Source organism: Syngnathus acus, chromosome 8, assembly GCF_901709675.1.
Source record: "Syngnathus acus chromosome 8, fSynAcu1.2, whole genome shotgun sequence".
In the NCBI taxonomy this organism is placed as follows: Eukaryota; Metazoa; Chordata; class Actinopteri; order Syngnathiformes; family Syngnathidae; genus Syngnathus; species Syngnathus acus.
Genome location: NC_051093.1, coordinates 2,990,070 through 3,015,933, shown reverse-complemented (window position 1 = coordinate 3,015,933; position 25,864 = coordinate 2,990,070). Strand labels below are relative to the sequence as shown.

Genomic DNA, 25,864 nt, shown 5'->3' with positions numbered 1-25,864 from the left:
CGCGCGGCGCTGGCCCCTCCCCCTCCGTCTGCTGCAGTCGCGCACGCCGGAAGCAACGTCACGTCACAGCACCAGCGTGACGCGTCATTGGCATTTGACGTCAGACACAAATAGATCTCTCGTTGAGTGATCTGAGATACGTAAGCACGTTGGCCATATTGAAGGTGGCAAGTAGGCCCACAAAAGCTGATGTAGCTCTGTCCAAACTTAAAAATGTTGGATGTAAATCATGCACCGCAGTCGTAATAAAATATTTGAAAACAAATAGAATCTTAAAACAATGACAAAAGAGTAGAACACAGACGTGCTTTGGTAGCAAGTCGTGGCATTTCATCACGATAACTGACTTTTAATGTGATAAAAAAAAAAAAAAAAAAGTGGAAAGTGTGGAAATCAGTCCGGCTATATGTGACATGAAATACAAAAACAAAGCGTTCTGGAGTCTTTGTTTGCAATGGTCCACTTCAGTTTCCGCTTGTTGCTTTTTGTTGATGTGGCGGTCAGGTGACGCGTTGCCACCATCATGGCAACTTTAGTCGTGGTTGGCGCTTTTGGGCAGCTGATTGGTCAGGATGTGCCAGCGCTCCACCTGCTGGCCTTTGTTATTCAGGCAGTCTGTCCAGTGGCGAAGGGCGTCGCCCAGCGCCTGAGCGCCCAGACACACCCCGCCTACACGGGAAGCAAACGGACGTCCGTGCGGTCACTATTTGGCCTCGGCCGAGCATTTAACCTGTTAGCACCCTCAAAGTCTCACCAATGAAGTCGTTGGAACGTCCCAAGTCGTAGTCCCACACCGTCACCTCGAGGGTCTTGTTGGCCAGCTCCGACAATGACATCTCGTAGAAGAACTCCTGCACAGCACACACCCACGATGTCAGAAACAGTTAATTATTGCATCTCTAATTAGTACCTCGTTAAATTCTGGGTTGAGGGTCTTTTTTATCACAGCAGTTTTATGTTTGGACTTCTTGTGGATGTCAGGCTTCAGGTATCTGTCAGAAGAACCGACAACATTTCAACATGCTGATTAGCATGTGCATGCTAATTGTGCAAATAAACGGGCCCACATTTTGACGTAGGGGTCGGAGAAGCCATTGACGTCCATGGCTGCCAGGTGAGCGCAGCGCTTCACGCCCACACAGAGACCCCCGCCGCCGTCTTCGTCTGGCTCGTCATCGCCGCCGCAAGGCGGAGGCAAGAACTGCAGCGAGAGGAGAAGGCGACCTCGTTCCTCCAGACTGTGCAGCTGCTCATTCTCCCACTAAGGACGAGAGAATGATGCCATCAGTGGATTGACCCACTGATCATCTTGAGGTACCTTTGACCCCCTTGAGCACGAAACAAATGGACAGTTTTGAAGAAATTCCGGTTGGTGAGCTAAATATTGACCACTACAAGTTGGGCTTTTACCTCTCGCAAGTAGCAGGAGATCCCTCGCAGAGCTTCACCCATGGTGCTGGGAGACGGCAGCTGCACACACACACACACACACAAATGAGGACGTGTTGAACTGTGTATGAGTGAGCACAAGTGAGTGCGAGGGTACCGGCGGAGGATGTTCTAAGCACGTATGGAAATGTTTGGTGTGGTCTCCTTGGATTCTTTTGAGAGAAACCCGCGACTCGCCAATCAACTCGTTGTGAGTCAGCTTGTCTTCGTCACACACAGTCAGCCTGCGGGAGCCGAGATGGAAGAGTTCAAAAGTCCAAGTTGACACGTGGAGACGTCCACCCACCTGAGTGTCTTCCTGTTCATGTCTTGCTGCGTGATTCCTACATAGGTCAGTGTCTCGTTCCACACGGGATTCAGAGAGTTGCGGATGGTCTTTGTCTTCAGCTTGTTGGCCTGATGGCACATGTTAGCATCGTTAGCGTCATTTACGGCACTGCATATTTAGATCTTGGTGAATCAGATTTTTGGGGAGAAGCAGTGTTGTAGAACATTGTAGAAGGTTGCGGTCTGACCTTGGAGGCGCCGGGCAACAGATGAACTTTGACGTAGGGATCAGCCAAGCCGTTAAAGTCCATCGGCTTCAGGCCCTGTGGAAGCAGGTGCCCTTTAATGGCTGCGTCGCTAAACGGGGGAAGTAGAATGGTCTCCAAATGTTTGAGGAACTCTGCCTTAAATGATCAGTTATGTTGTTATGTCAGGTTGATATAATTTTTGACATGATTATAAGTCAGTCTTTCTTCCTGTCACGTGATCCACGTGCGTGGACTTCCTGTTTGCGTCTTACCTTGGCTCTAATCACGGTGCAATGCAGCTGACTGGTCGCCTGCTCGTACCTCAGCTCAAACTCCAGAGTTCCCAATTCCGCTGCTCACACAAAGAAATACATCCTACACTCACAACATATCAGTGTGTCAAGTTCGGTGTGGGACCATGGACACCATGTGCTAGCACAAAGATGGCGTACGTGGTGTAAATTATCATCTGCTAGCGGCTATCTTCTAGCACATAGCTAAGCAAAGTTCTCTTGAACTTGGTTGGCCAAATCTTTGTGTATCGCTTTCGTAGTGTCGGAGCATCGTGAGTTAATGTGTTTGTTGGTGTGACCTTTGACAACCGTTCTAGTTCCTCATGTAAAAGTTGAATTGAAAAAAAATCATGTGCTAACACACAGCTAAATTAGCATGCCGTGCATGCCACATAGCCTGTTAGCTTAGCCGCACACACGGAATGACGGGGAGCCTCACTGCAGTCGTCGCTGTCCGAGCCGACGGTGTCCACTGACGTGCTTGCATCCCCGTCCCCCTGCAGGCCGCACGCCGTCTCGGAGGGGCCGAGACCTGACGACGACCTAGGGGACGTGGGTGAGCGGTGGGGAAAGTAGTCCGAGATCTGGCGAATGGGGCGGATGGGGCCCGGACACACGTCGATGGCCATGTGCTCTCGGATGGAGATGCTCAGCTTCTTCTTGGTCCTCCTCGTGCTCATCCGGCCTGAAAACAAACTACCTACCTGAATTCTTTATTTCAAATGTGAGATTGATCTTCAAAACTAAATGAGATGAATGCAGATCTGTCAATCAAAACAGATCACCTGTGGATTGGTTCAGAAGTTGTCAGTCAGTTTGTTCACTGGTGGGAGTGAGACTTTGTTGTCCGCAATGAAGTCATATGACTGCTAGTGCTGGCATAACATGCCATGACGCCCATAAAAGAATTGCCCGACTCTCAGATCTCATGAAAGGATTGACTGGCTCGCTCGTATCTCGGCGACCATTCACAGCATCCTCAGATGTCTCCTTCCCCGCTCGTTTTCACACTCCCCTTTCATGATCTCCTTCGAATCCTGATTGACGGCTTTGCGTGCGCGCGTGCATGTGACATGTTGAAAGTTTTGATGCTCTGCCTGCACCTCAAGTGAGCTCCACACGGGGGCGCTCCAAAGCGAGCAAGTGGAGCTGCTTAACGAGTTGCAAATGATGTTTTAAGAAATAATCAGCGCTTGCCACAATGTCAAGTAAGTAGAGAAGAGAGCGTTTTGCACCAACGGAAAAAGTTTCAAAGGTCTTGTCGCACATTTGCCTCGATCGTCCGTCAGCAATATCTCGAATGGATCACAACACATCATATCAGTACACGGATTGCAGGCGAACATGCTTATTGCGCTCGAGTGACCAGTGTGTGTGTGTGTGTGTTACCTTGTTAGGATGATGCCAATGAAGCCAAAGCAAGGAGTCCAGCTGATCAGGGTGTCAACTAACTAACAGGTGGCTGTTTAAGCGGACGGTGGCATCCAGCAAAGGGGAAATCAGTGAGGGAGGGGGGCAAGCAGATGGGAGGGATGTTCACACCTTCTTTTTCATAAGCTTGTGTGCTCTTGCCACTGTTTTCTTTCCATCCTGTGAGGAGGAGGCTCTTCCTTTTATCATGATCCCCCCCCCCTCAACACACTCGCCCTCACTACAAAACCCCCATTTGCAGAGCCTTGGGGGGTGTTGGAGTAAACCTCGCATCTGTCTTCCTCCTCTTCATCCTCTGTGTAATTTGTGTTTAATGATAGTTAATGATACATGTATGCATCCAACACACACACACGCACGCACACACACACACACACACACGGGAGGAGCTTCTTCCTCCCAGCCATCACTGCACTAAGCTCACAATAATGCCAACACTTTTTCAGAATATACTGATACTTTACATTATGAATTATTATTATGTTTATTTCAAAGACATTCCCTTGAACTGTATCATCTTATTTTCAGGGAGTTCTGTGTATGTATGTGTGTGCGTGTGCATGTGTGTGTTGGGTGGAGTCCGTGGGGAGGGAGGATGGCCTTGGTTGAATTCTCATCCTCCTTGTCCTCGCTGAATCCCCCCCCCCCCTTCCATACACCACCCATATATGGGCTGGCTGTTGCTGTGTTCCTGGGCATGAGGAGCGGGGTCAAAGATCAGATGCTGTAGGTGACTTTAATAAGAGCCCTTGCTGCCCGCATGAGTGACACGAAGACACAAACATGGAACAAACTTCAAGTTGAGCTAGAAAAGGTAACAAAGGCCATAAAATGGAAGTCGTCTCTATCAAATGAACGATGACCAACGCCCACGTTTGCAATATCCTGACCTCTGTACGACAGCAATGTGCCAGTATGAGAAAGACAAAAGTGAGGAAAATTTATGTCAGAAATAACAGCACGTGATGATCAGTCCAGCAGAGGGCAGTGTTGTTTACATTATATTTAATGTTTCTTTTTTGTCAACAACCATTTGAAATTTTACTCCAAAATCCACCTTATCAACACCCAAATGTTCCCGCTGCCAACACGCGCGCCATCGTTGCGGGTGGGAGGGGCTTGGGTGCTTGGTGAGGGTCACACGCAGCCGATGTCATCGTCCGGACGCACGTAGGCGTCGGGACGGACAAACGTGGGCGCTCCCGTGCCATAGTCAGTGCAGGTCGTGTCCGCTTGAGCCGTCAGACGGGTCCTGGGGGGGCACAATCACGTTCAAGTTAAATACTCTTCCCCAGTGCAATAACTTCAAATGCCATCAATACCCCGTTAAACTGTTTTGTTACGTGCTTCTGAAAGAAAAAAAGAAAAGTCGCACTGTATTGTGAAAATGCTTTTTTCACGAGTATTCACTCGAGTACTCAGCGATACCACAAGTACTTTTATTAGCCTTTAAGGGGCGTGGCCTATTGAATGATGCCAGGAACTTGACCGCTTGAGAGCGTCTGCCCGTGGGAGGGAGCGAGGCAGCGTATTAAATAAGGGGGGGGAAAAGGCGGTCTGACCTTTGACTTTCACTCTTTGCTCTTCTTTTCGCTGTTTTGAAGTTTCTCGACTATCTTGCGTTCGTGTCCAGTCGGGTTGTGCCTGTTGGTGTTGTCACTGGCCTCCTTCTTCGAGCGGCCTTTGCGCGACGCCCCCTCTGATGATGTCATCATCGCCAGCGCAATACCGAGAAAAACAACAGCAGAAACAACGTTCAACCATCCATTTTCTCCTCCATTGAACTCATCCTAGCTGCCTTTGAGTAAAAGGCGCACTGACTACCAGCCGATCGCAGGGCACACAAAAATACAACAATGGTGATCATGATAATGATGAAGATGTAGACCTGTATACTTGTCACTGAGGTTGTAGTAGTCGTACTGGTCGTAGTACTGGTCCTCGAAGTTAGTGGGCTTCAAGTTCTTGACGTCCACGTGACTCATGACTGCTGCTGGTTTTCTTTTCTCTCGCAGGAAAAATAAAACAAACTGGCCGGCTGTGCTCAGGATCGCTCTCTTCTGGCGCTTGCTCTGTCTGCGTGTTTGTGTTCAGTGGCGCTTTTATGGGACGGTCCAGTTCCTCCCCCCGGGCTGCCACAAACCGCTATTTTGCTGGAAACTTCCAGGCTCCTCCTGCTATTGCATCAGTTGCGCATCTGGACTTCCTTTTCAAAAACGAGGACAAAAACAAGTAAATATGTCTGCCCAAATTTCAGCTAGACAAAGTTTTCATCACTTTGTCACGTCCTTGTGTAGTATTCATAGTCCAAGTTTTTGATGACATGCATAAATCCATCAATCAAGAGTTTTCCAACAACCCATTTTTTTTCATTTTATTTTGCGATCGAAGGTCGAGCAGTTCAAGTCCAATAAAAAGCAATGATTATTAGTTTTATCTCGCCGCCGCCCCACAATGACCCACAAACATCCAACGAACTTATCAGCTAAAAAACCAGGACGAGGTCACTGACAAATGTATGTGTGCGCGCGCGCTCAGTGTTTGCGAGTCACAGCTGCATTGGCAGAGAAGCAGGTCACACAAGATAAGATAGTTTGTGCTTTGCTGCCGACTTGACATTTATACTTAGTAAATAACACGCATGCAGAACGTGCTCACGTGTACAAAAAAGAATAAACACGAATCGACACGTTGGCTCCAATGAATGAATGAATCTTTATTTCGAACATGACTTAAAGAATAAAAAACAATAAAAACAAACAATATACATCACTGTTCTTAAAGGAGGAGTCTACAAAGTCTGAGCATTCCGACTTGGACTTTTTACAACTTTTTTTTACGTGTGGTGAGCTCAGTTCGACATGCTCGTCGGTGCGTGTTAGCGTCCAGCAGGCGGCAGTGCACCCTGCGTGTATCTGTTTCGACAGCAGGAAAAAAGAGACGAAGAAGCCTCTAAGTGGAAGTAAGGGAAAACAAAGCTAACCCGCTAACAAGCGGATAATCTTTGTAAGGTTAATTTGCAACCTTACGTCGTTTTGATGCTTTTGTGCCAATCAAAGCAAGTGTTGGCTGGTTTAATTTAATGGCATATACATGCGTACGGTTTTGTTTTATTCTGTTTCGTGGTCCTGGCGAACACGAGCCTAGCATGGGCTCCTAGCTCATTGAAGCGAATAGCTGGAAAATAACACTCGTCATTTAGAGCATATAATATAATTATAACATTTAATATAGCCTCATTTTTTATTCAAAAGTACAAGTGTTGTTGTATGTAGTTGCAGAAGATGTCAGCAGATACTAAGATCGCTGAGCTGCTCACTGAACTCCATCAACTCATCAGACACACGCAGGTCAGCTTGCACAGTGTCATTTGTGTGTGCGCGCGTCTGGCCACATGGTCAAATAAGTGCAAGTGTATTTCAGGAGGAGCGGTCACGCAGCGAACACAACCTGCTCAACATCCACAAAACCCACGAAAGGATGCAAACGGAAAACAAAAGTCAGTGGGCGTCTTTGTTTCTTGGCGATCAACACGGCAAGTTCGGCACGTGTTCGACCTGAACGTGCACTTGTTGTCCCGCAGCGTCGCCGTACTACCGCACCAAGTTGAGAGGACTTTACACTACTGCCAAGGCCGACGCGGAGGCGGAGTGTGGGTCGGTTGACTCGTGTTGTCATGGCAAGCATTGACACCTGTAAACCATTGTCATGGTAACGCATGGCAAACACGTCACTTATTGTCACCGAAACAATTGTCACGGTGTAACATGAATGTGTAACGTCATTATGGGGACAATGAGTTGCAATAGTAGTTGTCGTGGTAACGACTGACAATGTGGAAGGCGTTGCAACAGATGACTACAAGAGTGTTGCCATGTTAACCGTTGAAGTTTGTCTCGTTTTCAGGATCCTGCGTCGTGCACTGGACAAAATAGCCGAGATCAAGTCGTTATTAGAGGAGCGAAGGATCGGTGCGTACGCGCCTGCGTCCCGTCCTGTCCCCGGCTTCCGCTCACCTCATCACACTTGTCGTCCGTTGCAGCCGCCAAGATGGCCGGAGTTTACAGCGACAGTGACCCCCCAGGAAGACCATGCGACGTGGCGTCCTCATGACGCTTCTCCAGCAGTCGGCCATGACGCTGCCGCTCTGGATTGGCAAGCCTGGCGAGAGGTGCCGCAGCACGCTCTTTTTAGTTGACGTGCTTATTGGTGCTTTGCAGTGAAGCCTGCCTACATTCTTGAAAAGCTAACTCCAGCCAACATATCAGAACTTAGCTTATGCTGCTGTTTTTGTCAGTACATGAAATATTTATTCTCACAAAACAGTGTCTGTCCATCTTTTCAGCCCGCCCCCTCTGTGTGGGGCCACGCCCGCCAGCGGTGACTATGTGGCCAAGCAGGGAGACAAGGTAGCGGCCAGGGTCAAGGCGGTGGACGGAGACGAGCAGTGGATCCTGGCAGAGGTTGTGAGCTACAGCCACGCTGCAAACAAGTGAGAGTTCACAATAATTCAAGTCTGTGTTGTTCTCCATCTAGTGGTCAACACTGATATTACAACTTATAAAATGCAAAACACTTTTTTTGTGGTGACTCCACTTTGACATTCATGATTAAACAAGTGCATGCTCTCTGCTCATGCAATTATGAACAAGCCAAACCACACTCACCACTTGTAACCTCTGTCAGGTACGAGGTGGATGACATCGATGAAGAGGGCAAAGAGTGAGTATGTCACCCACAGGAAATTTGTCAGCCATGCTGGTGGGGTCTGATGTCACTTCCTGTGTGTGCGCTTGCATCAGGCGACACACTCTGAGCAGGCGTCGCATCATCCCGCTGCCGCAATGGAAGGCCAACCCAGAGACGGACCCCGAGGCGCTTTTCAGCAAAGACCAGCTGGTGCTCGCCCTTTACCCACAGACCACCTGCTTCTACCGCGCCCTCATACACGCCCCACCGCACAGGGTCAGTCGCGCACACGCACGGGCACACGCGCACACAGGCTACGTGACCCTTGCAGGTCGACTTGGATCAACCGTTGGCTCTTTCAGTACTTTTCGCTGAAAGCTCAAATTTACCACAGGTGATCCGGGATGATGATTTTAAAATGCTTTGAAAAACGGTTTGAAAGGTGTGAGAAAAAAGGTAAATGATTGTTGTGTTTGCTTTGCCACTGTGGTGTGCAGCCCCAGGACGACTACTCGGTGCTGTTCGAAGACACGTCGTACGCCGACGGGTACTCACCGCCTCTCAACGTGGCTCAACGTTACGTGGTAGCCTGCAAGGAGAACAAGAAGAAGTAAAAGCAAACCAAAGTGCGCAAGACATCGTCGCACATCACCTTCGCCTCAAACGCCACCTAGTGGCAAAGCAAGGAAGTGCATTCTGCCAAAAGAATCATTTGGTTTTTTTTTTTAACTTGCAAGGAAATATGTCATTAATATTAACTGTAAATAGTAAAATATGTGTGAAATGGTTTTTAAACATTAAAAGATACAGAATGAGCCATGTATTTGTTAATGAGCACATAATATACGCATCACACAACTTATGAAGTGTAGTGAACCCCATTTTAGTGCACGGATGTCCATGTCTCACAGTTTGGTCAATTTAGTAGTAGTATTTAAATATCTGTCAGTGCACGAGTGGGTGCTATTTTTACAAAAGCACAAGTAAGCGGGATATTTTCGCAACGGCGGATTGCTATGAAGGCAGCACGGCGCAAGTCCGTAAATGCATCAATGACGTGTACGCTAGTGATGTGCATTCCAGTTCTTTTAGGTGACCCGAATCTTTAGAATCGGTTCACTCAAAAGATTCGTTCAAACGAATCGTTCAAATGAATCCCCCCGTTCAATGACTTTGTTTTTCACATCCAGTGGAAACAAACCATACACATCAACAATACAACTACACAACCCCCCCCCCCCCCCCCCCCACACACACATTATTATTATAATAATAATTGGCTCGGGTAATTAACACATTTCTTTATAATACAACACTTACACACTGATCCGTGGCAACAGTCTCTCACCCTGTCCGTGAACGGGAAAATTGCGTCACTAGCTCGTTCAGAGAACGGGGGGACAAGTAGCGTCACTGACATCGTAAAGTCCCTCCTCCATCTAAAATTCGCTCGCTGGGCGCTGGCTGATTGGTCGTTCACGAAGATTCACGAGTGGAGTGACAGACAGCATTGCTGCTATGCCATTGCCAGCCGACACGCTTTATGCCGACATTGATGTTTTAATTTTGTTTTTGTTGGCTTGTAGTTGATGGTGTTATTATATATCGAATGTGTTTGTGTTTGAATAAAAGGTTGGAAAAAAAACGTTATGCCGACATTTGTTAATTTCTGGGACACCAACTCATATAACAACGTAAAACACATATACATATTGTCATATAAAGCAGTTAACCAAATGTCTGATTTTTATGTTTTGATTGGCGAATATAAAAACAAGGAGTAAACACCAGACAAGTTATAACTTAAATGTTATTAAATAATAATAATAATAATAATTAAAGTACATCTCAAACCAGCAATCTAATGTGAAACTGCAGTCGATATATTGGATAACAATATTCTAGGCCCATATACTATGCATACATTGTTATGCTAAAACCTACTATAAGTAAATCGTAAATCTACATTCTGGTTTACATAGTTCACGCCAGGAGACGCAACACGTCCACTGACTGATCCGTTGATGCACAGTGAAGGCAGTTCACTCATGACCGTTCGCGAACGGGAAAACCAGGTGAGTGATTCACCTCAGTGAGTGATTCACTCAGTGAGTGATTCACTCAGTGAGTGATTCACTCAGTGAGTGATCCGTTCACTAACAGATTCGTTTGTTGGTGAACGGGAAATGCAATTCACGACTCGTTCGTGAACGCGAAGTTACGTCACTGACTCGTAAAGTTCCTCCTCCATCTAACCGCTCGCTGGCGCTGCTGATTGGCTGATTCTCTTTCTTCGTTTTGTTTTACGGCGAGGGTAGCACCAGCTTCAATGGGCATTACTGATATTTACTGGTTGAAGTTATATATGAAAGGAAAAAAAGAACGACTCACTTTAGGAAGTGATTCGTTCAATCTCGTTCACTGAAGAGATACGTTCGTTTCGAACGAATCGTTCACTCACGAGCCAACACTAGACGACATCTGAATGCGACGTAATGACGTATTAAGTGCGCGCTCAAGTAGCACTGGAAAACACATTCTCTCCTGAGTATAAGTGAACAGTCGAGTTCACCGTATAAATAATCCCTTTATTGTGATTAATAAGTGAATATATTTGAACACAGCCCGTGTCCTGTCATCTCTTACTATCAGGTCCCGGCCGGTAGAACTTCTCGGTTGTCCGAGCCGAATACAAGCTAAGCTAACGCTGCAAACATTGCAACCATCCCGGAATTTTCAATTTTTTTTTAAACGGACCTGATTAAACGCTATAATGACTCGCCACGGAGAAACATGCCCCGCTGGAGCCGTCTATACATACATACCACGAGAAAAAGAAAAATACAGAAGAGAAGTGTGTTATGATTATCAGTTACTGTTAGCGACAGCGATTGGTACCTCATCAAATTAGGATGCACGTGACGAATTTAGTATGTATTCTTGTTAATTAGTTATGCCTTTAAAAACTAACGTTTGAACTCGGGATATGAATATGAAGCCAGAAATGAATGTGATACTCCGCTGCTCCCGTTAGGGTCGCCACAGCCGTGTCGACATATTTTTTCGATTTGCGTCCGGTTTAATACCTGACCTGATTTGTGTTCATATTTTTTTGTTTCATGCTGGGTGGTAAAACATTTTGTTCCTTGTGTGTGCGCGCGCACGTTTAGCCCATCAACAGGTGCTAATACAGTAATCGATTCTATTCCATATGCATTCATTGGCAGCATATCAAATCTAATGAAAGAAATTGTGTCCGATTATTTGTTCGTTTTTTTTTTTTTTGTCCTGCTCAGCTGCATCTGGGTACGGCGCACAGAGCAGTCGCCTGGGTAAAGATGCCATCAAAGAGTTTGGCTGCTGCTGCTTATCTCTGCAACGCTGCCAGACACTGCCAGTCACGTATGTTTCTCACCACAGACATCTATCAACAGACAATCTATTTGGCCAACCTCATAAGAGTCAGTTCAATTTGGAGATGCTACAGATTTGACTGAAGAAGAATCATGAGAAAGACAACGACCTTTATTTTTGCTTCAAACACGTGTACATCAGTTGAATAAAGTGACATTTATATACGATTCCGAAAAAAACGTATCAGAACCTTTGTTTTCAATTTAAGTGTCTTCTTACGACTGGCACTCGATTTTCCACACGAGCAAATCGCTTCTCTGCTGTGAAAATTTCGTACCGTGAGAGTTATTTTACACATCTAGTTTGAAAAGGAACAAGTGGTGGCAACCGAGCTCGAAAAGAAACCAATACAATGGAGCTGATTGCCGTCGGCATGCTGACGCCCTGACAGGAAGCGGCGTCACAACGGCCGCGTCATCACATCAGTTGGACGCTGCTCAGCATTCACTTGCCACACCTCCAACCAGTTGATGCTCCCGATATCAGTTGAGGACCTGCGAAGTCCTGCTGGAGCTCGTCGTTGAAGTCCAGGTGGAAATTGCCATCCCGCCGCACTTGATGACAATCTGAACAGTGACAAGATGGCGGCAGGCTCAGTAAGCGCTCCGACTCTTTCTACTGCGGTCAAGCGGCGCCAAAAACACGTTTGTCATGCATCTTCAATCACCTTGAAGGGGAGACCGGCTTCCGAAGGGGCGTCCGTCGGGGAAGGTCCCCGGTCTGCTGTCACCCCACTTGCGGTCCACTCTAGAGTTGAGGGTGAAGGTTTGACTCACCAAGTCCATATTCAGGTGCAGCGCTGCGGTAACGTTCTTGCTGTTGGCGTCGCGCGCGTCCAGGTTGACCACCAGCCTGCCACACAAATGCCATTGTGCTAGCTGCCTTCTTTGAGAGTGTGTGTGTGTGTGTGTGTGTAGGGGGGGTTATTACTTCTTTGCTTTGGCATTGGATTGTCCTCTGATGACAATGCTCCGGGCCACACTGAGACCGTCGAGCACGCCTTGGAATCCGCCCATCTGCGCACACCCGAACAAAAAAGAACGACGACAATGAGGCAATGCACTTTGGAGACGGCTCAGCCGTTAACTCACCGGGTTGGCAATCATGGCGAGCAGGCACGAGCATGTCACGTTGTGGGATGAACACGCCTTGTCATTGGTGGAGATTGCGCACATCTCGAGCTCCCCATCGGTCGGAGGAGGGCCGGCAGGACTGGTGGCAGGCTTGGCCGTCGTCGTGGGGCAGGGAGCAGGAGTGGGACAGGTGGCAGGCTTGACCGTAGTGGGAGCAGGAGTAGGACAGGTGACAGGCTTGGCTGGAGTGGTGGTGGGGCAGGGAGCAGGAATAGGACAGGTGGCAGGCTTGGCCGTAGTGGGGCAGGGAGCAGGAGTAGGACAGGTAGCAGGCTTGGCTGTAGTGGGAGCAGGAGTAGGACAGGTGACAGGCTTGGCTGGAGTGGTGGTGGGGCAGGGAGCAGGAGTAGGACAGGTGACAGGCTGGGCGGGAGTGGTGGTGGGGCAGGGAGCAGGAGTAGGACAGGTGGCAGGCTTGGCTGTAGTGGGAGCAGGAGTAGGACAGGTGACAGTAGGACAGGTGGCAGGCTTGGCTGTAGTGGGAGCAGGAGCAGGACAGGTGGCAGGCTTGGTGGTAGCGGGACAGATGGGGCAGGGAGCAGGAGTAGGACAGGTGGCAGGCTTGGCTGTCGTGGTGGTGGGGCAGAGAGCAGGAGCAGGACAAGTGACAGGCTTGGCTGTAGTGATGGTGGGACTGGCAGGACCTATTTGAAAGGAGAGCACACATTAGAAGATACTCAAATGTTGCTGTTGGGTCCCGCAAAGGGTTCAACAGTGGCCACATTTTGAGAGATGCCTTGAACTAAATAAACTCATCAAATGGTGAACATATTCATGCAAAAAAAAAAAAGAACTACACAGAAGTAATCGTTCCTTGATAGACATTGCCAATTATGAAACCATGAATCGTTCAAAAGGGAGAGTGAACCAATGTTCATATTGAATCAATTTGACAAGACTGGCTTTGATGCGCGGGGCCAAAGGCGGTTGTGAGAAGGTGCCACGGAGGTGAGCATGACGCCCTTCTCCATTTGGCCAGGAGGTGGCGGCATCTTCTGCAAGCGGGGAGTCGGCCCCTTTTTTCTCTCCAGGCTGGCTGTCACGCACGCACGCACGCACGCCACGCCACTTGGACTATTTCCAGCATGAAGTTGTAGGCAAAATGTGACTTTTTTTCTTCTCAAGTAAATATCACCAAGTCCTAATTTTTTGGAGTGTAGTGACACGCTACAGTTACAAAACAAGATCTGTACTCACGCTTGCAGATGTAGGGCATAGAATGGACACATGGGAAGTCATTCCAACGACCCCTGGGCCACATTTGAACGCAGTGTTCATTTCCACCAACGTTGTTTGGCTCACCGCCATTCCATGTCCTGCAAGAGAAAACATTTTTAGCGCTAACTATTTCAGTGAATTTTTTCTCTAATAACAATGAGAAGAAGTCTTTCAGAGCTCTTGTTCATGAATAATGAGGTATTTTCAGGTTTAATCGTCATCATTTAAAGCAACAGGTACGCAAGAGAAACCCTTTGAGCGATTCGCCGCCTGAGGCTCACAAGCTGTCGCACTTTTTCAACGGAAGGACACTCACGAGTAGTAGAAAGGTGTTGCGTCTGCCCACTGCCACGGTTTGCCAGTGGTCTCACGTCGCAGGCCAATCCAGGCTACGGCACCTGTTTTTTGAGATTGCAGCCAATCCTGCAAGAAAGACAAAGTTCAATGAGAGAGAGAGAAAGGTGAGCGAGCGACTGAGCGAGTCGTGGTACCTGCTCCCTTTGGTCCAAAATGCTTGTCAGGTGGGCTCCCTTAGACGCACACTCGAGCCTAGCGTCCCACCACGTCTTAGGTTTATTTCCGAAGAAGAAACAGTGTTTGTTGTATTCCAGCCATCCGGTCGGACACCCGAACAGCTCTGGAACGACAACAAGAATATGATGAGAGCCACGCATGATCAACCACTTGGCTTGCAAGACGAAAAGAAAAGGTGGGGTGCATGGCTTGTCGTCTAACAATGTCCTCAACACTTCTCTCTGTGTGCTTTCTGCGCAGTAAAGGCAGAAACTGGCTTTCATGCGATCTTTCTTTACTTTGTAGCAGTTTTTGGACAGTGAACTTTACAAATGAGTTTTTCCGATGACATAGATCGTGCTCATTAAAAATGGCTGGGTTCAAAATTGGACCGACCAGGAAGTTGAGGTTCCAATTTTTCACCCAAATAGGGTTGTTTTTTTACCCAACAATTTTACGAGTGTGCCATTAAAGAAGAAAACGTTCAAAACTTCCAAGTGGAAGACAATACATCCGATGAAGAAAGATGAGATCAAACCACTTATTGAAATAACATATCAATAATCTATCAAATAATGGCTCACCAGTGCAGGTCTGACACAGTGTGAGGGTCATCAAGAGCCTGGCAGCGAATGACGGCGACATGGTGGGGATGGATGTGGTGGGCCCAGCTCGGTCAGAAACAAAGCAGCAAACCACTTGGACTTGAATTAAGATGCTGGTGCGTCGTCGGTGCTCGCTCGCCAGTGTCAGTGGATGATGCTTGCTGAACTTCCACTTTGACCGTGTGCCAGTCAGCTCCTCCCAAGACATGCCCCCAAAGATGATGCTCTTTGCGCAGTTTTAGACAGGGAGGGAGGAGTCCTACGTTTTGTCCCTGAAAAAAACAAAACTGAACATGCCTGTGTGGAGTATGACTTTGAAAAATTGAACAGGACGAGCGTGACGTCATTTCAACGCTTCAGACAAGCCTTTTAAGACGCGGAAAAAAATATCACAAAGAGTAAACATGCATTAAAGCTATGTGTTCTCATGATTTCTTTTTTTCAACCTGTACTGTGAACCAAAAGGCCGATGACACTATATGTTGATTCTACATGGAAATCTCATATCATGACTATTTCCATGAAAATGGCGAAGACTATTGGTATTGTACGTAAAATCCGTCATCTAATCTGCTCCGAGGTAGCCACTATGCTATACTATTCAATGAGCTATCCGTACATGAACTATTGTAATATCGCTTGGGCTAGTACTCACCAGACCAAACTTGAGCCTATATATCGTCTGCAGAAACGAGCTCGAAGAGTAATATGTTGTGTACATCCAAAACATTCATCTCAGCCTCTCTTTACTCGGTATCCTCACTGTTTTTCAAGTTAATCATCTTCAAATTGGTCTCTTTGTTCATAGCTCATCAACCCTCAGGTCCATAATTACCCCATACGCAGCTCAAATGACCTCAGACCACCAATAGCCCGTACATCCCAAACGCAATGTAACATAGGCTACAGAGGGTAAAAGATTTACAATTCGCTGCCACTATTTCGAGGGGACTCACCAATTTAAGAAGGCTCTGAAATCACTTCTCTTAGACAATAAATATTTTCCATATGGTATGCTAAATGAACCCGGATCCATTCATTATTCTCTTGACTTATAGTTTTGGTGTGTTTTACCCTATTGCTGTATGCCTTATCCCTGTTATTCATTTTTCTTTTATCTTTCATCTGTATGACATGTATTAGGACGCATATTTCTCGATCCATTGAAATTTGACCTTAAATGTACTCGTATTTCTGGAGAATGCCACTTCGTAAGCCAGCCCCCGGAGGGTTTTTTAGACATTCTCCATCACATTTATTTAATCGATGTACATTTGAAATGTTTTTGTATGTGAAAATAAACAAACAAACAAACAAAATGATATATGCATTTATATATGAGCTTCTCACGAATAGCAGAGGGAAGGTGACCCTGTCTGCATTCTGCAGCAGCAACCTCTAAGATGGGGACCGTGCAGGGACAGAAACCTGCACATTAAAGGCGCAACACGAAATCAACACGTTGGTATGCAGCGGAGGAGTTTGACAGCTTGTTACAAACTATTCGGTTTGTCCCTGTTTTTGGGTGGAGGTGACGCTCATCTGCGCACCTTCCTTGCGAGGAACGCTCCCGTTTCTCCCCAACGCCGCAGATTCAAGGTCACAGTGAAACACAAAGACAAATACTTTGATACTTTTAAATACTGAATAAAATGATACAACTGTATCCGTTTAGGAACAGGCTGTAGCCGGAAAGAGATTCAGGTGTGCATTTGCAGGCATAACACACCCAAATGGAATGTACTGTGCCATTTTTTCTTGTTTTTATTTTTGTGTGTTTACTTGTTTGTAAATTGTGTACTACGTCTTGTCACCGTGGGACAGTGGGAAGGTAATTTCGATCTCTTTGTGTGTCTTGGCATGTGAAGAAATTGACAATAAAGCAGACTTTGACTTTTTGACTTTTCGTTTGCAGTCATCTGTTGAGAACATTCACTCAAATCAAATTGTTACTTTTTTAATCAAATTGTGATTCATTCGTTTGTATCCATCCGGGAATTCCAGGTATTTATCATGTGCTACATGAATTGTTGATAGCTTCCCTAACATCGTAGCTCATAATTACAAACACATATAAAGAAAAGTTGAAACAGTTAAGTTTCAACTTTGATAATTATAATTTAAATTATATATATATAACTCAACGTAAAACACATATACATATTGTCATATAAAGCAGTTAACCAAATGTCTGATTTTTATGTTTTGGTTGGTGAATATAAAAACAAGGAGTAAAACACCAGACAAGTTATAACTTAAATGTTTATTAAAATAATAATAATAATAATAATAATAATTAAAGTACATCTCAAACCAGCAATCTAATGTGAAACTGCAGTCGATATATTGGATAACAATATTTAGGCATATATATGCATACATGTTATGTAAAACCTACTATAAGTAAATCGTAAATCTACATTCTGGTTTACATAGTTTACGCCAGGAGACGCAACACGTCCACTGACTGATCCATTGACTCGTTCGCGAACGGGAAAGCCAGGATTCGTTCCCTCACTGATCCGTTCTCGCGGTGAACTGGAAATGCGAATCACTCAGTGAGTGATTCATCCACTGAGTGATTCACTCACTGAGTGATTCACTCACTGAGTGATTCGTTCACTCACAGATTCGTTCGTTGGTGAACGGGAAATGCAATTCACGACTCGTTCGTGAACGGGAAGTTACGTCACTGACTCGTAAAGTCCCTCCTCCATCTAACGCTCGCTGGCGCTGCTGATTGGCTGATTTTCTTCTTTGTTTTGTTTTTTCGGCGAGGGTAGCACCAATGGGCATTACTGACATTTACTGGTTTGAAGTATATATGAAAGGAAAAAAAGAACGAAGTCTCGTTCACTGCAAAGATTCGTTCTTTTAAACGAATCGTTCACTCACGAGCCAACACTATGTACGCGATCAAACACAAGATGGCGGAATCAGTGAGTTTTTCTCTCTTGTTGTTTGATTATAAAGCAGAAACCACTAGATAAACTCTAGAAACTGTTCTTGACATTACAGTGTTCTGTGTTTGATTAGAGCATACCCGTTGCTTTGATGTCAAAGTGTTGTAAACAGTCAAAGTAATGCATGTAGCTAGCCCAAGATAACTTCACAAGGCCCTCAGCTTCACTTCAAAACATGCGCAATAAACAATTATTATTCTCCCATGTAAGTGACCCACGGCATTGGAGTCGATATGTTTTCAGTTTTCCGCATTGCGATCTCCAAAGATCCAGCTGTGACCCCTAACCCAAGATTTCAGACAGTTTATACGCAATGAGAACACTAATCTGCAAAAGAAAATGTCCCTTATTACCCCAAATTATCCCTAGGTTTATGACGATGAATCGATATATTTTTTAATCATCAAGACCAATATCATTGAAGCACGAAGAAAATGGTGTTAAAAATTGTCACTATTTTTTAAGAAAGTATTTGTATTTTCTATTTGATATATCATCTGGAATCAAGCGCATGATTTTCCTGCCAATGATTGTACACAGCACGCTAGCAGTTGATAGCGTGTGGCAGTAGGTGATTAATCAGAAAATGCCATTTCCTTCTGTCATGTGGCGTCTCCGTCAGCCAGGCTCTCTGATGAGGAACTCGGCGGGGCGGTCAAGCCGGCGCCCAAACGCCGTCGCATCTTAGACTCTGCGGCCATTGTCCCGTGCCATCTACTCTAACAAGGTCAGTTTCAAATGATAAATAATAAAATGCACTGCAATGTCTTTAATTCACATTTTATTGTATACAGTCTGAATGGAAATAACATCAATAGTTCAGGCCAGCAGTGCAATGATGCCACTGAATGTTTGGCTGTCTTGAAGGTGAACAGCAGCCTGCTACTGAAGGCGAAGATTCCAGTCCTTGACGGAGTATGAAAGACCAGGTCGGAGGGGGGCCATGAAGATGTTGCTTCTGCCAATGACAAATTTCATACCACTTTTGCTCTTTTTGTCCGCAGACAACAGCGATGTGGACAAACTGTGGTCGCCGACGGCGGGTCAGAAAGAGCTCAGTATCACCATCAGCGACTCTGATGGCGAACAGGAAGTGTAGGTGCACACCAGGAAGTACTGCGTGCACATACGCACACACAAAATTCATCATATGTTTGTGTGTGTGTGTGTGTCAGAAGGAAGAAAGTCCCCTTGCGTCTTCTCCCCCTTCCCCAGCAGACATTCCCTTCCAGAAACGGTCGCGACATTCAAAGAAGAAGATAAAGGTGAGTGACCTTGCATATGTACGGCTGCAAGCGCTGCACATTATTAGCACTTTGCTACTTTGTTTGCGCAACATCAATAAAACCATGGCGGTGTGTGGCACGTGTCAGCGAGGTGGACAGGAAGCTGCGTGCCGTGAACGCCGTCTTCTCCCCCAATGGGTGTATCCACCAGGAGACGGCGCGTGACCTTCCACAGCAGGATGCTGACGACGTGATGATCGTGACGGAGACTGGGGCTGCGGTCATGTGACCAACAGGTGCTCAAGGTGCGATGTCGCACTGACGTCTACAAGTTGCCCGTCACGATGGTACGTGCGCACACACGCCGCCTACGTTCAATCACTTTAGTCAGTCAATCAACAATCAGTCATCAATCAATCAATCAATTATTCAACCTTCATGAAAGTAGACTGATAGTTTTTGACAGACTTTGCCAACATCTGCTTGTGCCTCAAAATATCCCCGCAGGTTCACCCTAGAGCACATCGGTGGGCCAGATGCTGAATCAGTTGGCGGACATCTTGGGCGTGCCAGCCTTCCGCCTGCGGCTGCTGAGGGGGGAGGCCGAGCTTCTTCCGAGGCCAATGTGGGTGACTTGGGCCTGGACATTGCTGACATCTGGGTGAGTCAAATGACAAGCACAAGTCCTTTTGTCAAACCTCTCCAATGCCAGCCTGTCATGTATTAATGTTTGTTGTGTGTGTCTAGAATGCGTCGTCATGGCGACGGATGAGAGCCCGGTCATCACGGTGCGTCTGCAGGGCAAAGACCGAGATTCCACGCGGGACTTCTCCGTGCACAAAGTTTGTTACCGCAGCCACTTCCTAACACTCTCGTTCACTTGGATAACGGCTAATGGGTGTCGTAGGAGGCGGAGCTTGGCGGCATTTTCTCGCAGTACGTGTCTGCGCTCCCCGACGCCACCAAGCAGAAAGTCAAGTTTCACTTTGATGGCTGCAAGGTGACAGAGGGACAGACGCCGGCGCAGCTGCACATGGAGGACGGAGACATCATCGAGGTGTGGATGTGATGCCGACACAAAAGCACTGCCACCTTCTTTTGTCAATGCTGGGGAAACCAAATCACTGTATTTTTAAGAACATTTTGTTTGTACTCTGGATGACATTAAAGACATTTTTTGGTTAATTGTTGCCTCTTGTAAAAAATATGCGCATGTTGAGGAGTTGTTCATAGAGAGCAAAACAATATTATATTTAAAGCAAAGGCAAGGATTGTTTATTCACACAGAAACATATTTGGTTTTCAACTTAGTCGATGACGAAAGGATCAAACGTCCACTTGTAACCAGCTCAGTGGCCTAGTGGTAGAGTGTCCACCCTGAGACTGGAAGGTTGTGGGTTCAAACCCTGGCCGGGTCATACGAAGACTATAAAAATGGGACCCATTGCCTCCCTGCTTGGCACTCAGCATTAAGGGTTGGAATTGGGGGGTTAGATCACCAAATGATTCCCGAGCGCGGCACCGCTCCTGCTCACTGCCCCCCTCTCCCTCAGGGGATGGATCAAAATCGGGGATGGGTTAAATGCAGAGGACAAATTTCACCACACCCAGATGTGTGTGTGACGATCATTGGGACTTTAACTTTAACTTTTAACTTGTTTGGGTCACGTGGGCCAATTTTGCCTCAGCTGTCAGATGCGAACACGTGACTGTACGTCACGTGAGCTATGGACCGGAAGTTGACGGCAAAACATCATGGCGGCAGCAACCAAATGTAATTTGTGAGATTTTCCATTCGCCACAAACTTTTCTCGCCGGGCGACAAGACAAGAAAGCAGCAAAAACATGTTTGTTTAACAGCCTCGGGGAGATTAAGTCCGAAGTGGACGAAAGCGTCTGAGTCGTCGCATTTGGAGGTAAATACAAGTTTCTCACCCCCCCTCTGTTTATTTTGGGCTTTCCGATGGCGCAATAGCAACACATTAGAACATATGTCGACATGATCAACATTAAGCTCAGGCGCTCGTCTATTTATAATAATAATTATTTTAATTTTGTTTTGGTGTTTATCGGATTCACTCGTATCTGGCGCCAGTGACGTCACACGTATGTGATTTGTTGATTGCAAATTCTTACGTGCTTACAAGCACTGAATTAATTATCTTACACTTAGTAACAGTTGGTGACATAGCTGAAGGCAAAAGGGCCAAGAATTCCTTTGGAAATTCTATCTATAAATGTGATTTAATGACTGCATCTGCGATCAATTTATACATGATGATCCGGGGGGAAAAAATAAAAATAAATGAGTCTTGTTGATGAGTGAATGATTGCCCGTTAAAGTTGTCCAGTCACATGCTTTCAGTCCCGGAAGAAACGCGTCCAAACATTCCTCCAAGACACGCCCATCTCTAATGCAACTCGTGATTTTGCTTCTTCAAGACGCTGCGCCGTCAGGCCACTTGATTAGGTACACTTGCTTCAAACATGCATCATATGCAAATCTACTTGTAGGTCCATATACTAGTACACTGTGTGTCCTCACTAGTAAAGCATTTCTGCACATCAGTAGAATGACATACTACTGAGTCATGTTTTTTTTACCCCCACTGAAGTCATTCTATTACTGGTGAGGACAGAGGATACTAGTACATGACCTAAAGCTGGATCTCCTTGATGTGGCTGTAGCTAATTGCATGAGCTGTCTGTCATTGCCCCCAGCGGCCGCCATGTCCGCGGACGCGCCTGCATCGGACGCAGCGCCGTTTTTGTCTGACGACAGCGAGGCGGCATCAGCAGAGGAGGAGGAAGTGGAAGTGCAGCGTCGGGATGCGGTGCAGAATGAGGAGCTTAGTGGCGTGACGCCAGTGCGTGCTGTGCTGACCGTCCTGATCCTGTGCTACGTTAACCTGCTCAACTACATGGATAGATTCACCATCGCAGGTACAAGCGCGCACACGCAAATGTGCACACGACAGGTTGCACGCTGATGATGTCATATGCCCGGCAGGTGTGCTTCCCGACATTGAGCGTTATTTTGGAATCGATGACAGCAAATCGGGTCTGCTCCAGACGGGTGAGAGCACGTCCGACGTAGTGTACGCGGATGCCGCCTTCAGCGCTCAACTGGACGTGGACCATGTTGGATGTGGCAGAGTAGGACCATCGCTGAACAGGGGGTGGGCGATTTGCCTCCTGAAGTTGTTGCCACATCCAACATGGTCGCTATGTCGGCGCAAGATTGAGCGCTGGACGAAAGGCGGCAGATGTGGGTGGTGACCTCACTCCCTGCTGCCTCTGGTTTCCAGTCTTCATCTGCAGTTACATGTTCCTGGCGCCGCTCTTCGGTTACCTGGGCGACCGCTACAACCGCAAGTTGATCATGAGCGTCGGCATCACTTTCTGGTCCGTTGTCACGCTTGCCAGCTCCTACACGCCCAAGGAGGTCAGCGGCTACCTTCGCAAACTTGCCATTTGTCCTCCTCCGCTCAATGGGCGAGTTGGCTTGTGCGGGCGGTGACGACGAGCGCCTGTGTTGTCTTTTGCTTTCAGCACTTCTGGGCACTGCTGCTGACACGAGGCTTGGTGGGCGTAGGCGAGGCCAGTTACTCCACCATTGCGCCCACCATCATCGCCGACCTCTACGTCAAGGACCGCCGCACAAACATGCTGTCTGTCTTCTACTTTGCCATTCCCGTCGGCAGGTAGGAGCGCCGCCGGCGCCGACGTGCGCCTTCATTTCCGCCAGTGAGATCCTCTTGATTTCTCCGCAGTGGCCTGGGCTACATCGTGGGCTCCCAAGTCAGCAACGTGGCCAAGGACTGGCACTGGGCTCTGAGGGTGCGTCCGTGGCTGTGCGTCCGTGTCCGTGCATGTGCTTGTTGTCTAAGTTGTCTGGCTTTATCACAGGTGACGCCGGGGTTGGGTCTGGTGGCCGTGCTGCTTCTGGTCCTGGTGGTGCAGGAGCCCAAACGCGGGTGCACGTAGAAGCTCGGTCCGAACATCAGCTTCATCACAGCAGCTGGACAGACGACGTGCGAGCGCTGAGCAGGAAGTAGGTGCACCGGCCGGCTGGGCTCGCCCGTTCGCTAAATACTAACCTGATGCGCTCTCTATATTTGTGGTGGTTCACTTGTAGCCCGAGCTTCGTGCTGTCCACGTTGGGCTTCACGGCCGTGGCCTTTGTTACGGGCTCCCTGGCGCTGTGGGCGCCCACCTTCCTGTTCAGGGCGGCCATGTTTACGGGTGAACGCGCACCCTGCCAGGAAGCTCACTGCTCATCCTCGGACAGGTGAGCCTGGGGGAGGGAGGGGAGGGGATGCCGCTCGGAATTGAGACGTAATGTTAACAACAGTTTTTACACCTTTCGTTTTTTTTTTTCTGGACTGGCGACTGGCCCATCTGTCTCATAACTTGGTGACTTTGTGCCTGCAGTCTGATTTTCGGCGCCATCACATGCGTGACGGGCGTGCTGGGCGTGGCCAGCGGAGTCCAAATCAGTCGTCGGCTCCGAAGCCGAACGCCGCGCGCTGACCCGCTGGTATGTGCTGCCGGCCTGCTGCTCTCGGCGCCCTTCCTCTACCTCGCTGTGGTCTGTGCCCAGGCCAGCACCGTCGGCACTTATGTGAGTAGAGCGTTGCCACCTCTGCCACTTGTCATCCGGCGCTCGCCACTTGTTTGTGGTTTGGAATGAAGACAACCTTGTGTTGTGCGCAGGTGTTTATTTTCCTGGGCGAGACCTTCTGTCCATGAACTGGGCCATCGTGGCGACATTCTGCTGGTCAGTGCCGTGACGTGACGAACGTTTCCTCTCTTCTCCCTCCTTATTCTTCTACTTACATGCTTGTGGTTCTTTCTTTTGTTGTGTTAGTATGTGGTGGTTCCCACGCGGCGCTCCACGCCGAGGCATTTCAGATCGTCATCTCGCATCTTCTTGGAGATGCCGGAAGTCCTTATCTCATCGGAGTGGTACGCGTGCGCTCCATCTTGTCGCACGCGATTCATTTTTTTATCTTCCAGTTGTCGATTGTGTGATTATCCATCGCCGTTGTTCTCTTTCAGGTGTCGGACTCCTTGAGGAAACGGGATCCTTCCTGTGGCAGTTTCGCTCCTTCAACTTTCTTTGCTGCTCTGCGCCTTCGTGGCCGTCGGGGGCGGAGCCTTCTTCCTGGCCACCGCCCTCTTCATCGAGCAAGATCGCCACCGAGCAGGAGAACTTTACCCCCGCAGGTGATCTAGCACGCTCGCTCACACGCGCCAGCACATCACGTGACGGTGGCAATATGATTGTGACTCGGTTGTTGTCCGCAGATGACGGGCCCATCCGGGTGCCCAAAAGTGGGCGATCCACTCTGGTTCCAGTGTCCAGCGTTCTGATTTGACGGCCTGCCAGCCGTCTTTTCCCAGTGGGAGGGAGCAGCCGCTGACATTTTTATCACTTTTTTTTATTTGAGACGAGTCAGCAGCGAACTCTAATGACTCCATATCTCCAGAAAAAGGGTTTTTTTTTATAAGAAAAGACCACTTTTAGGATACTCAACTGTTTGTGCGGTCTTTTAGGATACTAGTGTTGACCTTCCTTAACTTGCTATGCTTCTGTTAAGGTGTTCAACTTTCTGCTCTTGTAGTTACCGGCGTTTGTCATTTTCTCACCTGCGTGAGAGTTAGCTTGCTAACTGGCTTCTTAGATCAACCGAATAAACCAAGATAAGTTGTTTACCTCCTTCATTTATGTCACTTGTTTGGATGAGACTGCATCTCGTCGCTGGTCATCTTTTAGGTGCTTGCTAATCATCCAGTACTTGCTAACCAACTCGTAGTTTGCAAACCAGATTTTCTACTACTTATTTTATAGTCAACGTTTCGGCATATGTCTACTCGCCTTCCCAGAGTTACTATATTTACTAATCGTCCTCTGCTTTGCTCGTTGTCCTCTCGACATCCAACAAGTCTGACTTCCTGGTGATTGCCGTCCCCAGTTGTCCTCGGCTCTGGTTGTCATCTTGTCTTAATCTTGTCACATAGTCATCTGCCTGTCTCAGACAATCCAGGTGGTCAGTGTGGGTTTAGTTAGTTGTAGCTCCGCCCTCTTCCCCCCCAATCACCTCGATGTGGTTTCCTGTTCATCGGTGTGAAGATCTTCTTTGATCGCGGCAGAGGAGCCCGCTTTGAGCGCACGCGGCGTTGAAAGCGGCGGGCGATTGGGCGAGAGGAGCAGGAAGGGGGCGGGAGCAAGTCGTTGCTAGATGAGCCCGTGTCGGCGGCGAGGAGCCCGAAACGGCTGACCGGCCCAGATCTACTCACACAGTGACCGCCGTTGCTGAGGCGACGTCACGGCGTCGTTTTTCCACGCGTGCACCTGGCTGACGGGAAGTCCTCCGGTTCGCCTTCATCCTGTCATTGCCGCTTCTTTCTC

General features: G+C 47.7%; 6 protein-coding genes and 1 long non-coding RNA gene across 7 annotated transcripts; 4 read left to right on the top strand and 3 right to left on the bottom strand.

Moving 5' to 3' along the window:
- Positions 1–343: 343 nt before the first annotated feature.
- Positions 344–3,584, bottom strand: doc2a (double C2-like domains, alpha). Its single transcript, XM_037257472.1, has 10 exons — positions 2,697–3,584; positions 2,237–2,316; positions 1,965–2,039; positions 1,736–1,845; positions 1,547–1,673; positions 1,411–1,470; positions 1,068–1,261; positions 911–992; positions 755–851; positions 344–669 (listed from the first exon to the last, which is right to left on the bottom strand). Exons 1-10 carry the CDS (start codon positions 2,935–2,937, stop codon positions 533–535), a joined length of 1,203 nt encoding a protein of 400 aa, XP_037113367.1. The 5' UTR covers positions 2,938–3,584; the 3' UTR covers positions 344–532.
- A 1,087-nt stretch (positions 3,585–4,671) lies between these two features.
- Positions 4,672–5,787, bottom strand: nupr1b (nuclear protein 1b). The gene is made up of 3 exons (XM_037257502.1): positions 5,577–5,787; positions 5,251–5,387; positions 4,672–4,940 (listed from the first exon to the last, which is right to left on the bottom strand). The coding sequence occupies exons 1-2, from the start codon at positions 5,671–5,673 to the stop codon at positions 5,260–5,262; spliced, it is 225 nt and encodes a 74-aa protein (XP_037113397.1). The 5' UTR covers positions 5,674–5,787; the 3' UTR covers positions 4,672–4,940; positions 5,251–5,259.
- Positions 5,788–6,597: 810 nt separating this feature from the next.
- Positions 6,598–9,192, top strand: sgf29 (SAGA complex associated factor 29). The gene is given in 11 exon segments (XM_037257480.1): positions 6,598–6,694; positions 6,964–7,038; positions 7,112–7,187; positions 7,272–7,344; positions 7,595–7,659; positions 7,731–7,769; positions 7,772–7,859; positions 8,034–8,180; positions 8,375–8,410; positions 8,491–8,653; positions 8,875–9,192. Coding segments are annotated over 10 exon segments (870 nt in total). The 5' UTR covers positions 6,598–6,694; positions 6,964–6,972; the 3' UTR covers positions 8,992–9,192.
- A 3,043-nt stretch (positions 9,193–12,235) lies between these two features.
- On the bottom strand, positions 12,236–14,140 carry LOC119126202 (gibberellin-regulated protein 14-like). The gene is made up of 5 exons (XM_037257337.1): positions 14,122–14,140; positions 12,883–13,568; positions 12,722–12,807; positions 12,459–12,643; positions 12,236–12,357 (listed from the first exon to the last, which is right to left on the bottom strand). The coding sequence occupies exons 1-5, from the start codon at positions 14,138–14,140 to the stop codon at positions 12,236–12,238; spliced, it is 1,098 nt and encodes a 365-aa protein (XP_037113232.1).
- A 4,018-nt stretch (positions 14,141–18,158) lies between these two features.
- Positions 18,159–19,323, top strand: LOC119126313. Its single transcript, XR_005098628.1, has 4 exons — positions 18,159–18,199; positions 18,846–18,950; positions 19,091–19,152; positions 19,228–19,323. It is a non-coding gene; the product is annotated as an uncharacterized LOC119126313 (long non-coding RNA).
- A 69-nt stretch (positions 19,324–19,392) lies between these two features.
- LOC119126201 (nuclear factor of activated T cells 2 interacting protein) lies at positions 19,393–20,634 on the top strand (the record flags this gene model as incomplete). The annotated part of the gene is given in 7 exon segments (XM_037257335.1): positions 19,393–19,487; positions 19,597–19,746; positions 19,748–19,796; positions 19,968–20,067; positions 20,070–20,114; positions 20,197–20,291; positions 20,357–20,634. Coding segments are annotated over 7 exon segments (696 nt in total), but the record flags the coding sequence as incomplete, so codon positions are not given.
- Positions 20,635–21,159: 525 nt separating this feature from the next.
- spns1 (spinster homolog 1 (Drosophila)) lies at positions 21,160–25,176 on the top strand. The gene is given in 18 exon segments (XM_037257455.1): positions 21,160–21,365; positions 21,815–21,919; positions 22,171–22,392; positions 22,460–22,525; positions 22,758–22,894; positions 23,002–23,153; positions 23,223–23,289; positions 23,359–23,430; positions 23,433–23,503; positions 23,588–23,740; positions 23,884–24,073; positions 24,166–24,190; positions 24,193–24,229; positions 24,320–24,417; positions 24,511–24,555; positions 24,558–24,658; positions 24,660–24,678; positions 24,760–25,176. Coding segments are annotated over 16 exon segments (1,518 nt in total). The 5' UTR covers positions 21,160–21,365; positions 21,815–21,919; positions 22,171–22,178; the 3' UTR covers positions 24,831–25,176.
- The last annotated feature ends 688 nt before the right edge of the window (positions 25,177–25,864 follow it).

What these genes read in the sequence shown, in the direction of transcription:
- LOC119126202 (XM_037257337.1), bottom strand. An exon ending in TCCAATGCCAAAGCAAAGAA is followed by an intron (nt 12,644 to 12,721) that starts GTAATAACCCCC and finishes TTTGTGTGGCAG; the next exon opens with GCTGGTGGTCAACCTGGACG. An exon ending in AAGCCGGTCTCCCCTTCAAG is followed by an intron (nt 12,358 to 12,458) that starts GTGATTGAAGAT and finishes GTCACTGTTCAG; the next exon opens with ATTGTCATCAAGTGCGGCGG.
- doc2a (XM_037257472.1), bottom strand. Translation starts at nt 2,937, where the DNA reads ATGAGCACGAGGAGGACCAAGAAGAAGCTGAGCATCTCCATCCGAGAG. An exon ending in TGTTGCCCGGCGCCTCCAAG is followed by an intron (nt 1,846 to 1,964) that starts GTCAGACCGCAA and finishes ATGTGCCATCAG; the next exon opens with GCCAACAAGCTGAAGACAAA. An exon ending in TCCGACCCCTACGTCAAAAT is followed by an intron (nt 993 to 1,067) that starts GTGGGCCCGTTT and finishes TTCTTCTGACAG; the next exon opens with ATACCTGAAGCCTGACATCC.
- nupr1b (XM_037257502.1), bottom strand. Translation starts at nt 5,673, where the DNA reads ATGAGTCACGTGGACGTCAAGAACTTGAAGCCCACTAACTTCGAGGAC. An exon ending in CCTCAGTGACAAGTATACAG is followed by an intron (nt 5,388 to 5,576) that starts GTCTACATCTTC and finishes TGACATCATCAG; the next exon opens with AGGGGGCGTCGCGCAAAGGC.